Source organism: Lepisosteus oculatus, chromosome 19 (assembly GCF_040954835.1).
Source record: "Lepisosteus oculatus isolate fLepOcu1 chromosome 19, fLepOcu1.hap2, whole genome shotgun sequence".
NCBI classification, from domain to species: domain Eukaryota; kingdom Metazoa; phylum Chordata; class Actinopteri; order Semionotiformes; family Lepisosteidae; genus Lepisosteus; species Lepisosteus oculatus.
The window spans coordinates 16487325-16500594 of NC_090714.1; the positions used below are offsets into that span (position 1 = coordinate 16487325).

The 13270-nt window shown below is 52.4% G+C and overlaps 2 protein-coding genes across 3 annotated transcripts; one reads left to right on the forward strand and one right to left on the reverse strand.

The window, feature by feature from the left end:
- The first annotated feature begins 435 nt into the window (after positions 1-435).
- On the forward strand, positions 436-10514 carry LOC102689076 (kelch-like protein diablo). Of its 2 annotated transcripts, XM_069180786.1 has the most exons (12): positions 449-585; positions 1896-2209; positions 3006-3332; positions 3714-3857; positions 4605-4791; positions 5282-5428; positions 5813-5941; positions 6582-6758; positions 7082-7228; positions 7488-7653; positions 7734-7836; positions 8160-10514. In XM_069180786.1, the coding sequence occupies exons 2-12, from the start codon at positions 1931-1933 to the stop codon at positions 8199-8201; spliced, it is 1848 nt and encodes a 615-aa protein (XP_069036887.1). In that variant the 5' UTR covers positions 449-585; positions 1896-1930; the 3' UTR covers positions 8202-10514. The 2 variants fall into 2 exon arrangements, with proteins under 2 accessions (XP_069036885.1, XP_069036887.1); XM_069180784.1 differs by having other exon boundaries at positions 436-585; positions 7734-10514.
- A 536-nt stretch (positions 10515-11050) lies between these two features.
- Positions 11051-13146, reverse strand: snu13b (SNU13 homolog, small nuclear ribonucleoprotein b (U4/U6.U5)). Its single transcript, XM_015360146.2, has 3 exons — positions 12951-13146; positions 12109-12229; positions 11051-11572 (listed from the first exon to the last, which is right to left on the reverse strand). Exons 1-3 carry the CDS (start codon positions 12951-12953, stop codon positions 11310-11312), a joined length of 387 nt encoding a protein of 128 aa, XP_015215632.1. The 5' UTR covers positions 12954-13146; the 3' UTR covers positions 11051-11309.
- Positions 13147-13270: the final 124 nt, after the last annotated feature.

Here is a 13270-nt window from a genome sequence, read left to right on the forward strand (position 1 = left end):
GCAACGGGCCGCTGTTGGTATTTAATTTTTAATGTAATTGTGCAAAACGCAGCATTCAGATAGCCCTCCACTTGCTCGTCTATGGACAGCATGTTGCTCCATTGTACTTTATTTTGGACACTCAATCTGTATATACCTATGCACATTTTGCATATATTGTTTTTACAGTGACAATGAGCATATTTTGCACACACCTATGTATTTATCTTATTTATTTTGTATTGTTGTACGTATTTTAATTTTTCGTTTATTCTGATATCTGTTTTTTTTTTTTGCTCGTCTTGGGCTGGACTGCTGTAATCCATCAATTTCCCTTCGGGATCAATAAAGTCTCATCTATCGATTCCTAAAAAAACAGGCGCAGGAGTCCGGCCCACCTCGGGGTGCGCCTACTCCTCCCGCTCAGCAGAGGGCGCTGTTACCTTTCCCTTCACCCGTGCGTCCCGTTTGCTTTCCTGACGCCAGCTGACGTGCGTGGTACTAAGGAGATGGCGTGACGGCGTTCAGTCCACATTTGTGGAGTCTGATTTGCATTGTTTATGTGCGAATACTAGGCTGTCAGATGGCCATGCCTTGGGACGACAGGTAATGGTAACCCCCCCTAATAAATAAGTTCTAAATTAATTTTCTTTCTCTAAATTAGCAGTGTCGGTGCAATCGAGGAATAACTTGATAGGGGCTAGCACGTATGTTTATATATATATATTTTGCTCCAAGTGATGTTAACGCTAGTTGTATGTGATGGGTGAATAATTTCCGTCCGTGTGCACAGGAGCGGGGTGAGGTGGCCTCAGTGCACTGGTTTTGAAAACATGTTCTTTCTGGACCCGACACTGTGGGCATCTCTCGTTGTCACTGTGTTCTTACTCCTTCAAACCTTCAAGAACGGTGGGGGCAGAATCCGCTTTTTAGCCAAAATAACTTGTAAACTGTGTTTTGAAAAGGCGTGATGCCGTGATGACCTGCAGCGGCGCTAGTTTGTTTCTGGTCCGTGTTGGCGATTTGCGGGTTCACCTCCCTCCCTCCGTGAGCCGATTGCGCTCTTATTGATCTTTTATTGAGAGCAGGAAAAAGAGCACCCCCCCCATAAGATCATGGCTGCAGATATCTGTCCTGTCCTATCCCTGGGGGGATTCGCGTTGAAAAAGACTGCCTAGGGTCTAATGCATCAGGGATCGATGGAGGAGTAATTGAATACCATATAGTATTATCATGTGCAGGTTTTGAGAAACCGTCAAGTGGGCTGTCACGTACTGTACTCAGTTTTTTCAGCCGTTTTTGGTCCTATATCACCAGAGGTGTAATCTCCATCCCCGTTTTAGTGGCTGCTCCGGGCTTATAAAACGGTGTCGAAAGACTGAGGTTTATTACTGTAATTATCTTTATTTTATGTAGCATCTTCACCGTCACAAGGCGCTTAACAATAAAACAGTGGCCAAAAGAGACGGCTGACATATGCACAGCTGCAGTAATTCTGGCGAATGTTCCACACGAAGAAGTAGATGTTCAGTTGTGTCTGTATTTCCAGGAGAGATTGCCTGTGAATCACAGTTTTTGTGTGAATTAATTAACCTATAATCTCCCTTCACCCCTGTCTTGGACATACCTGCTCCTAATGAAGACAAGTGTGATTCAGCTGGGAGCCCTGTGGTGTTATTACCCAACCCGATTAGCCACACAAGCTGCAGGCCCTGAGCTCTCGGGGCCCTTAAGGGTGGGGCTCGGCTCAGGCGGTCTCTGCCTGCCGTTCCCCGGGAACTGAATCTGCCCCGGCCCGGCGGTGCCCCTTCTTCCTGCCTTGCTCCCAGGCGGCCCTCCTGTTTCCCTGGTGCGGCGCGGGGGCAGGCTGGAGTGGCCGGACCCCTGACCGGTTATCTCTCCCCTCCGTTCCGCAGCCCGCGGTCTCCTTAGGCGGGAGTGTCGTGGGAAGATGGACGCCATGGCCGCCCCCTCGTCCGTCACCGCCCCGCAGGCCCCCGCCCCCGCCGCGACGCCCTCCAGCCCCTCCCCCGAGGACCCCGGCTCCGCGCTGGCGCCGCTGGACAGCGAGGACTACGTGTTCGTGGAGGCGCGGCACCCCAACAGGGTGCTGGAGGGCCTGAACAGCCTGCGCCTCAACAACGCCTTCTGCGACGTCGTCCTGTGCTGCGGCGGCCAGGAGTTTCCCTGCCACCGCATCGTGCTGGCCTCCTTCAGCTCCTACTTCCAGGTGGCTCAGCGGGCTGACGGGCACGTTCGGCACGCTCGTGTGGGTGTGTGGGTGTGTGGGTGTGTGGGTGTGTGGGTGTGTGGGTGTGTCTTGGTGTGTGTGGGTGTGTGAGGGGCCTGTTAAGATGAGACATCCATCAGTGACAGGAGACACAGTATTCTAGACCCTAAATAGGCTTAATGTGTACAGTGTATACTTGTTTTGAGCTTGTGTGTGTGTGTGTGTGTGTGTGAGTGTGAGTGTGTGAGCACACCTTCCCCAGCCAGACAGTAGGACAGAATGCCTGAATCACTGAATCACAGCCCAGAGTCTTTTCAGACGGAAACTGAGGTGGGCTCGGGGGAGACAAGCAAACGGAACAGAAGTCACCCCTCTGGAGAAAGGGAAACAGCACAGTCCCTCCCCTCTAATCAGCTGGGGACCCCAGTTAGAGACCCTGGAGGCCAGCCATGCCCTTCCATTCTCTATCCAGTTTCCCTAGTTACCTAGAAACCTTTTTAAACGTATAGTCTGTCGCTTATTTTAGCGTGTGCAACCTAGTCTGAATCTCACGGAGCTGTTTTGGCTGTGAAGTCACTTCAAGGGGGGGGCAGTTCTGCCGAGGGGTGGCGTTTGCATTTAGCTCTCCTGTCTCTGAGCAGGGTCAAGGGTGCGATCCCTGTCCCCTTTATTATTTTGTGTGTGCTCAGGAGATTCTCGCCCAGGGCCCCCTGGTGTTTTCCCAGAGTCTGCGTCGAGAGCTGTGCCCGTGCAGTGAGGTAGACGCCCTGCTGGTCCCTCTCTCCCTTTCCCCCAGGCCATGTTCTCCACGGACCTGATGGAGTCCCGGCAGGAGAGGGTGTCCATCAGCGGGGTGGAGCCGCAGATGATCGGCGTGCTGGTGAGCTACGCCTACACCGCGGAGGTGGTCATCACCAGGGCCAACGTGCAGGCCCTGCTGGCGGCCGCCAACCTGCTGGACATCATGGCCGTGCGGGAGGCCTGCTGCACCTTCATGGAGCGGCAGATGGACGAGATGAACTGCGTGGGGATCCACTGCTTCGCCGAGGCGCACTCCTGCCGGGAGCTGGAGCGCCGGAGCCTGGAGTACATCCTGCAGCACTTCAGCACCGTCTGCCGCCAGGTGGCCACTGCCCTCAGCCTCCTCCCCGTTGTTTTATTCGTGTTATACCTGACGATTTGGAAGAGCCGACCGCGTTTCAAGTTGCTGTGAAACCCATGCCCGCACATGGGGGAGATTCAGGAAGAGTAGGCACTCCCCTGGCCCCGCCCACCATTAAGACACTCCCCCTTTAGCGTGGCACAGGCACCGCCCCCCCTGCAGGAGGATCGGCTCTGATTGGAGGAGAGGCGTGTCCCTCAGCGACATCACCTAAGGCCAGCCCAGCAAACTCCCACCCCCAAGGGCTTTAAGTGGTCCTGTTCAGAGCTGTGTCATCGTTGTGTTCTGTGTTCTGTGTCCCAGTGTATGTGCTGATGGTGATGCTCTGTTTCCCCCTGGCAGGAGGAGTTTTTGTCGCTGTCTGCCGACAAGCTGACGGAGATAATCGCCAGCGATCACCTCAACGTGCCCAAGGAGGAGACTGTCTTTGAGGCGGTCATGCTGTGGCTGGAGAAGAGCGCCTCCCGCAGGCAGAGCTTTGAAAAGGTATCCAGGGTGTCTCGTCGCCGAACTTTGCCGCGGCCTTTATTGAATAGACGTTTCCCGGGATAAGTGCATCGGCTACGGTGCTGGTTATAACAAAGTGCTTGGTGTGCTGCTCATTGCATCAGTTAAACTGTCTCTGAGCTTGAACGCCGTGGTCTCGGGGGCAAGTGCAGGGCCTGCTGGACCTCTGAGCTCAGCAGTAGCTCAGTGTGGCTCAGAGCAGCAGGAGTGTTGTGAGTTCACGCCACTGAAGGCTGCTGCCAGGGCCCAGGCAGGGACAGACACCTCCGCCGGGTCTCTACAATTGGATTATTAAAGCTCTCGGATCGGGGCTCGTTTTATTCAATAGGTTTTAACACTGATCCTCCGGAGGAGGCGGATTTGTCGGGCAACTGTCCCTTAAGTGCCGCCCTGGCCTGCAGGCGATCACTGAATCCTGCTGGGCTTGTAAGCAATTTAGCGCCCAGAGCTGTAGCTCTGTCTTGGATTTTGCAAACAGCAGTCTGACCCCTGGGCAGCGCAGTGAAAGCTGCGGCGAGTTTGGAAGGCCGCGAGGCTGGTCCATCGTGGGGCCCCGGTGTGGAACGTGCCTGCCGTCGGGATGTGTGGGAACAGTACGCCGTCTGCGAGTTTGTCCGGATGATCGCGGGGGGCCGAGAGGGGGTTCCCCTTGCCTCGGTGTAGCGCGGAGTATTCCAGCCTGCTCCCGGCCCGTGCGCGCGGAACTGAGCCTGGGCTGTCCCGCAGGTGCTGGAGCACGTCCGCCTCCCCCTCATCAGCCCCTACTACATCCACGACGTCATCGAGTCCCTGGGCGTGGTCCGGGAGTCCCTGCAGTGCCAGAGGCTCATCTCCGAGGCCAAGGACTACATGCTGCTGCAGGACCGGCGCGGGGAGCTCTTCGGCCCACGGACCCGGCCCCGCAGGTCCACCGGTACGCCGCCCCCCTCCCCTGGGGCACTTCCTGCCGGCGTGTGAGCGGACGCGGGGGAGTGACCTCATCCTTGTCTGGTTTTACCTTCAAGCCGAATAGTGCAAGCCTGTTGTTCATTTTGTGTGTGTGTGTGTGATTAAAAGAGGTGAGTGGATAAAGCAGCCGGTGCGAGTGTATTACTTCTGTGGCATGTTGCCTTCAGACCTTCAGAGCCCTGTGACTTTCCTGCAGGTGCCAGTGGTTTTCTTCCTTCGTCTTGACACATGTCCCCCATGTACCCCGTGGCCAGTGTCTCATTCTGGGTGTGGCAGGGCGGACAGTGTCAAGTCTAGCCCTGTGTCCTGGTGCCGAGTTCGTGATTAGGCTCCGGATCGCCGTGACTGTCTTGCGGGTGAAGAGGCTGTGGTTTGATGGATGGAGGTCTCGGGGTTCGGTGGGGCCAGCCAAGGGAAACCCCTGCAGCTCGGAATGACCGCGCGTCTCTCCGCAGGCACAGCCGAGGTGATTGTGACGGTCGGGGGGGAAGACGACAAGGTGGTCCTGCGCAGCGTGGAGAGCTTTGACCCCGTCACTGCCCAGTGGAAGTCGCTCGCCTGCCTGCCCTTCGCCGTGAGCAAACACGGCCTGGTAGTGTCAGGTACCACCGCAGAGACCTGCCCGGGCTGCGTTTCGTCCTCCGGGCTCACGGCATGAGAGGAGGAGAGGCAAAACACAGCATGGGGTTTTCTTCTCTCTCCTTTCCAGCATGGGATAAACGTTAACTTGTTCCTTTGTCGGCTACGCATGCTGACGCAGCTCCCTACTTGAATGTGTAACCATGACCACTGAAATCAATCGGCGGTACCGTTTTCAACATCGATAATGAGGTGGCTTTCGGTGTCCCACGGTGACTTATTTCGCTTACCAAGGATCAGATGGGTGTCCCCCTGCAAGCTGAAATGAGTTGTTGTCCGGATGAAGTGTCCCCGCAGTGTGGAGGGAGACCCGGCCGTCCTGAGCGCGCTCTCCGCTCTTCCCCCAGGCTCCACGCTGTACCTGGCCGGGGGCGAGTTCCCCGACGGCTCCGCCAGCCGCGAGATGTGGCGCTACGATCCCTGCTTCGACTCCTGGCTGGAGATGGCGCCCATGAACGTGGCTCGGTCCGAGCTGGGTGGGCACCCGGGGGTCTTCCAGGGGGGGCCCCAACGCGGCACGTTTGACGTCGTCTCGGCACGGGCCGTAGGGATGCGTTGGGTGACTCCTGCAGCCCAGCAAAAGCACGACTCTGGGCATCTTCCTAGTACTCAGTTGTACAGTATGTTTGACCGGGTCTGTGTGGGTGTTGAATCACTGCAGGTCTGTCGTGACCCGTCCTCCTGTTGTTGGGATTTTACGTGAGGGTAGGGTTCTGGAAGGGTTCTTCAAAGCGTTAGTGAATGATTGAATGATTGAGTGAGAGAGTGAATTCGTGCACGAGTCCGTGCCGGGAGTGAGAGAGAGAATTCGTGCACGAGGCCGCGCCGGGAGTGAGAGAGTGAATTTGTGCACGAGGCCGTGCCAGGAGTGAGAGAGTGAATTTGTGCACGAGTCTGCGCCGGGAGTGAGAGAGTGAACTGGTGCACGAGGCCGCGCCGGGAGTGAGAGAGTGAATTCGTGCACGAGGCCGCGCCGGGAGCGAGAGAGTGAATTCGTGCACGAGTCTGCGTCGGGAGTGAGAGAGTGAATTCGTGCACGAGTCTGCGTCGGGAGCAAGAGAGTGAACTGGTGAATCTGTGGGTGACAGGAGCTCGGCGTGCCTGTTCCTCCCGCAGGGCTGGCCATGCTGGACGGCTTCGTGTTTGCGGTCGGGGGCTGGGAGGGCCACTCCAGGCTGGACTCGGTGGAGTGCTACGACCCCCACACCAACACCTGGTACTTCGTGGAGTCCATGAAGATGGCGGTGACCAGCCCGGCGGTGGTGGCCCTGGATGGGCTGCTGTATGTCACGGGTACGAGAGGCCGGCGCCCTGCTGAGAAGCACCCAGAAGCCCAGGGTGCGGGCCAGCAATGTCCTGAGCACATTGAGACCGCATCATCGTTCACTTCTACAGTCTTTTCTAAAGTTTGCAGTGCCCTTGAGATGTGGCCATGTTTTTCTTAAGGCCCATCTCGCCAGATAAGTATTTTCACAAGCGTTTGAATTCCCCTTCTGGGGAACGACGGGGGAATGTACACAGGACTCCGTCCTGCCTTCCTCTCTCCTCTGAACGGGCAGTAAGTGCCGTGGCACATTAACGGCCAGGGATTGCGTACGTCTCCTCTTGCCCTGTAGGGGGAGCTGTTCTGGAGGATGGCGATGGCATGGACTTGGCCCAGGTGTACAACCCCAAGCTCTGCAGCTGGACCGAGGTGGCGCCCATGCAGATTGCCCGCTCTGGCTCCGCAGCCTGCATCCTGAAGGGCAAGATTTACGTCATCGGTGAGAATAACGTTCAGTGTCATCGCTGTTCTGTTCAGCATGTCTTCGGTGATTATTGAGGGAATTATAGTAAAACCCCACACTGTGCAAAAAAAGGCGGGTCTATGCTGGTAGAAGACAAGTTTTTTTTCTTTTTACTTAATGCTTTGATTGAATACGGACGTCTGATCTAGTTATTTTAACAAGCGGGTGGTGGCTGGGACTTTGGTTGGGCCGAGTTTGTTCTCTCGTGCCTCTGTACTTCCTGCTTCCCTGACAGGGGGCTGGCACGCCTCTACGGAGAACACGGATAAGGTGGAGTGCTACGACCCCAAAACCAACCAGTGGACCATGTGCGCCCCCATGAAGGAGAGGCGGTACCGGCCCGGCGTGGCCGTCGTGGACGGCCGGATCTATGTGCTGGGAGGGGAGGAGGGCTGGGACAGGTGGGTGACCCCGCCGTGCGCACCGGCGGGCACAGCGCTCTGACGCTGCGCGGAGTCTGACCCCCGCCCGTGCCCCCCAGGTACCACGACACCATCGAGCGGTACTGCGAGGAGGCGGACGCCTGGGAGATCGTCGGCGAGATGCCCACCAGCCGCAGCTGGCTGAGCTGCGTGTCCCTGCAGGTGAGGAAGGACGCCCGCGGCGCCTGCCGGCCTGGCATGGCCTCGGACCGAGAGTTCCCTGCGAACTGAGTGCCCTCCTGGCCGGAGGCCAGGTGAAGCCCAGACTCCAGACTCCGCCAAAGAGCCGGCTCCCGCTCGGCAGGAAGTTCAACTCGCACAGGGGAGCTGGAGCATTGCATGCTGGGACCCTCAGAGCAGACCAGCTCTGCCTGGTGTGGGGGTCAGGTGGACGGCTTGGACTGGAAAAGACTGCTGTTGGTAGGTCCCAGAAGCTGATCGAAGTGTTACTGTGGTTTTTTTTTTTTTATTTGTATTTTTCCTAGTTGCCATGTTGCCACGCACTGTTCAGTCTGTCAAGGAGTTAAGCTCCCCGGGATGATCCATGGGATCGGATCGGCTTAATGGAAAACTCCCCCCGGAGGAGTGCTTGGTTTTGCCCGCGGAGCCGGCACTGCGTTGCTGCCATGTGTGGCCAGCGGGCGGGGAGGCTAGGAGCTCTCAGCCGCACTTGGATAATTGAATCTGTGACCACAGCGGGGAGCGGCAGGGACAGGAAATCGCACACGAGCTCAACAGCACGCTGGAAATCCATCACGCGGGGTTTTTTCAGCGGCAAGACAACCTTTAGGAGCCTGCTTTTTTTTAAGTGCAAAGACGGCCAAAATAAGTCATGTAGGTGGTTTCAGTGATGTCATTCTTGAAGTTACCCTCCTTTTGTGTTTTTGTGCGGTGCCGAAATTTTTTAAAGGTGAACGCTAAACCAAGCCTGTTTGGTTTGATTCCTTACCTTAAACAAACTAGCCAGGTTCACCTGTCTGCAGCTGCCTTGCTCATCGATGTGACTTGTTTTAGACGTTATGTGATCAGGACTCATAAGTGCCACTACATGTTGTAAAATAGTCTTTCTGTATCCTGATTTACGGGGAAGCGTTCCCTAACTTCGGTCACTCCCTATCCTGATGCAAACAGTACGGTTTTAATCAATAACTTCAATGATCATAAACTCTTTGCCACAATGGCATGGGTTTGTGCATTACAGTAATAAATCATAGTAATTCTTTTTATCAGGTTAATTAAAGACTGGTTGCCCTGGACAGAAGCTCATAGTTTTAGATCTTAATCTTAATAGTTGATATTCCTAACATGGCTTTGGTTGTCAGTACATTTCAATTTTCAATAAACAGCATGCCTTCTAGTGTTAAGAATGATCTCAGAATTACTTTAATATAACTGTAATATTATGAGACTAAAATTAGTGATGCTTATTTCAGGGCAATTTATGTATTTCCAGTTACAAATTCCAGTGTAACATAAAACAGTTTGTCACTATTGGATGTCAATATGATGCTTCTCATATGGTATTAACAGAAGACTTTACAATCAGTGAGGTTTGTGCTGTGTTGTCAGATCTACAGTTTTAGTATCGAAGGTGAACTGTGAACTCTTATCTAGGGACAGATTTATGTTGTTTAAAACACCAGTAAAAAGGGGAATTTGATATGCAAATTATTTCAAGGCAGGATTCTTTGCTCTTTTTCTTGTATTTGAAGTCCTTAAACCAAGCGCATGGAATACAGCTGTTCTCAATGGTTTTGATCAGCACCCATTTGCAGGAAAAAAGCTGAAGTACCTCAGTGCTCATGACACTTTCAGATTAAATGACATCTTTGCTGCTCCTGTAACCCCTATGTCACTGTGAAATTATATTAATACTTATTACTGTATTGTTTTGTTTTTTTTAAAACCCACTGTCCTGAGCCATGACCTTTGGAATTTTTCATTGCCAAGTGAAGACATTGTGTACGTGCTGAGCTTTCCTTACATGGATGTTTTGCGTTAAGTATACTTAGTAAGGTGCTTCAGTTAAAGGGCATATCAGTGACTTAATGAGGTGTGGCATGAGTGTTAATACTGTCATTTAGTAATGACATCTCTACTTTCTAATCTAGCTGGCTGGTGAGTAACTGTTATTTTTGATTGGGTATTTAAAATGTTTTGGTGAAGCTGTTGCTGTTGGTTCACTGGTGTGTGTGTTTTCTCTGAAGAATTGTGCCAATTGTTCTGCTCAATCCTGCATTCTGAGTGGCCTGTTTGTTAGTGATTGTGAAATTAGTGGGCAGGGAGCACAAAGTATGCAACATGTAGCTTTTTTGCCTTTCAGAGTGGTTTCATATAGCACACCTAAAATAATTGTGCTTTAGGGATCATTCTTTTGGGCTTTTTGTGATGATCCTGAAGTAGCTGCTCTTAAGTTAAGGCAGTACGGTGAAATCCTGGTAAAGTAAGTACTGCAGAACCAACAACCCTCTATGGTCAGGTCTGTTTGCCTCTTACTGCTCCCTTACACTTTGTCTCACGGTTCCTTCTGTTAATGTTTATTTCTGCTGTGCCTGAACAAAGGGTGACCAATGCCACTGCAGGCAAGGAGCTGCCTCAGACCAGAGTGGTTTTATTGGGTCGAGCTTGTGCTGCGAGTTCTTCCTTTATGTCTTGGTAGTCAGATGAAATATTGTATTGCCACAACCCCGCTGAACCTTTCACTTACGGTAGTCTTTTTCTTCTAAAACGTGGCGAGTTAACACTGTGCTTTTGTTACTATTTCAGTGCGGTTACCTAAACCTCACTCATTTTTTGTAAGAGATAACGTTTCTGTGGAATAAAGTGCTATTGAAGGTTTAGATGGCTTTACTGCTTCATTAATGGATTTGTAATGGCATGGAGTGTGTAAATCCTGCAAGACTTCATACCCGTTCATCCACATATAAGCCACACTTGGTATTGAAATACTTCCGCAGGATTTAAACTAGGTATTACGGCACAAAACTGTCAGCTAATTTAAACATTGCTGCCCTTTCCCCTGCTTCCTTCATCACCTCTGCGTGTAACAGAGTGGAGCCAGCAGTCCAGCAGAGCGGCACACGAGACTCGTCTTCCTGATGCAAGATGAGATTAGTAGGAAATGCATGGTCCACTTTGGAACTGGACAGATTCCAGTCATTAAAGGCATTGTTCACTTATACCCCAATCCACTGCAATCCATCTGCCAAACTTACCTTCCAGATGTGGCTTTAGATTTTCCCCCAAGTTGAAGGTCCATTGGTCATCAGGTACCTTTCAGAGCTGCATTGCTACTGAATCTTTAGTTTGAATCTCGAAATGTCATACCCTCTAAAACTTGATCATTTTTGTTTTAAATTCACTGCAACACTGAAACTTAAATTTTATTTTTAATAGTCTAAAAAAAAAACAGCATCCAATTTTTTTTTTCCCCAAGTTACACTTATTCCATTGACAAATACTGTAAACAGATTGGAATGACAGGACAACAGCCAAGTCCATTCACTCTGGGAACCAGGGGCAGAGGATAATTCACTTCATCCCTCCCCAACTATATACATACTTTCAAGAACATCGTTTCTCACCCTCGTCTTGTGGGCCAAGCTAAAGTAAATCAACAGTGCTACTCTGCCCTCTCAGACCAGGAGTCTCTCGATCGCCATCTGCACAGACTGGATCTGGGGCTTGAGCTGGGAGCCCTCCTTGATGGTGACGGAGGTGGCGATGACGGGCCGGGAGACGCCACAGGCGCGGCCCAGGGCCTGCTTGGAGCGCACGAAGACGTAGGGCACGTTCTTGTCCTCGCACAGCAGCGGCAGGTGGAGGATGATCTCGAGGGGCTCGGCGTCGGCGGCCATCACGATGAACTCCGCGATGCCGCGGTTCAGGGTTTTAGTGGCTGGTGGGGGGAAAAACAAGTCAGAAATTTAAGCACAACAGGTTGTTTTCATTTAAATGTACCCAATTCCTTGCACTTGCAGTATAATGAAGTGGGAAGTTAAAAAAAAACATCAAATTTATGATGCACAATGCCAGGAGCTCCTGAAAGTCTGGATGTGCTTAATGTGATTTAAAGGCTCATTTGAAGGACGCTTCAAAATACTGCTGCTGCTGCTGGCTATGTGAACGCAGCAACAACATACGTCCTTAAGACAGACGCAGGCAGTTTTATCGTCTATTCCTGTTCTCCGACATTGTCCAGTTGTCTTTGTGGACCATGCATGAAAGGAGATGCATTTTCCACTTTTATCATACCAGCTGACCTGCTAGGGCCATGCACTTTCCACAGCTCAAAGACCCACAGTCAGGCCCCTGAAGAGAGTGGTTGTGGTACTAAACCAAACTTTTATTCCCCTCTGTTCATGCAAGTTAAAAAAAAAGAGAGCCAAAGAACCATCTAGCAGTCAAGCTAGATCAAAGCACGGGCCTCCTGACCTTCATTGGCTCCCTTCCTCAGCTGCTTGTAGTTGGCTGCCTGCTGCACCAGGTCCAGGATGGTTTTAGTCAGTGTGGCATCAGCCAGGGGGTAGGCCTTGGGGTTCACTTCCGGGTCAGTCTGAGGAGACAGGAAGCGGGTGTCAGAACCCTCGATTAAGAATTCTCCTCGTGCACTCACGGCTCATCCTGTCCAACACTAATGAACACTACTGGGACAACATTCTCACACACTTATAATCACACGCTTTCACTATCTCTTACTTATTCCATAAAAGTAGACTAGATCGCTGCAGAACCGTAAACCCAATCCTAGTCTGGATTAGTGATGAGACAAATAAACACCGCATTAATAAACTGAACCACCCCTCGTTTTTCGAATCAACAAGATTCGTAATAAACCCCAGCCTATTTCAAAACGCCTTTAAAAGGCACGTGATGGAGAGCGCTATAAACCAAGATCCACCGCATACAACCCCACCAGTCCGATTTTAGTGCGCTGTGAAAAACCAAGCCATTCGTTAGCACACAAAAAAAAGCATCGCCTGTACTTAGCCGACAATTCAAGCACGACCATCCAGTCAGCACCGAGACACGTGGTTCGGAGCTCCAGCAGCCCGCACAAACACGCCACCTCTCCCGTCCCCGGCTGCCCCACGGTTCACGGCCACGCAGGCCCGATCCGAGGCGGTGGACGAGCAGGGTGGACCGGAGTCCGGAAGGGCTCGGCCAAGAGAGAGCCACGGCTACACGCCGTGCGAGAGACGGGCTGGGAGTCTGGTTGTCGGCCGCCTCTCCGCGCCGGGAGGGATCATAATTAACCGCCCGGGTCGCTTGCTTACCATCGCTACAGCAGGAGATCAGACAAACGGACAATCTGGGTTAATTCTTGTGTCCTCTCGGCGTGTGCTTCACAGAGGACCTTTCACAAATATGTTGTTTTTCGGTGGTGGTCACAACAGCACTAAGCAGCCCGTCAACGTCCCGCCAGCGTTTATTGACCCCCACAATGCCACAGGAGAGACATGTGCGCGCACATTAATACACTCGGAAGCGGAAGTACGCCAGGAGATTTCTGCGTACCCTTGAAAAGGAACGGCGAGGAAACATGAGCGCATTGACGTTGGTTCTGCTATTGTAATGAAAATATCTATTGGGACCA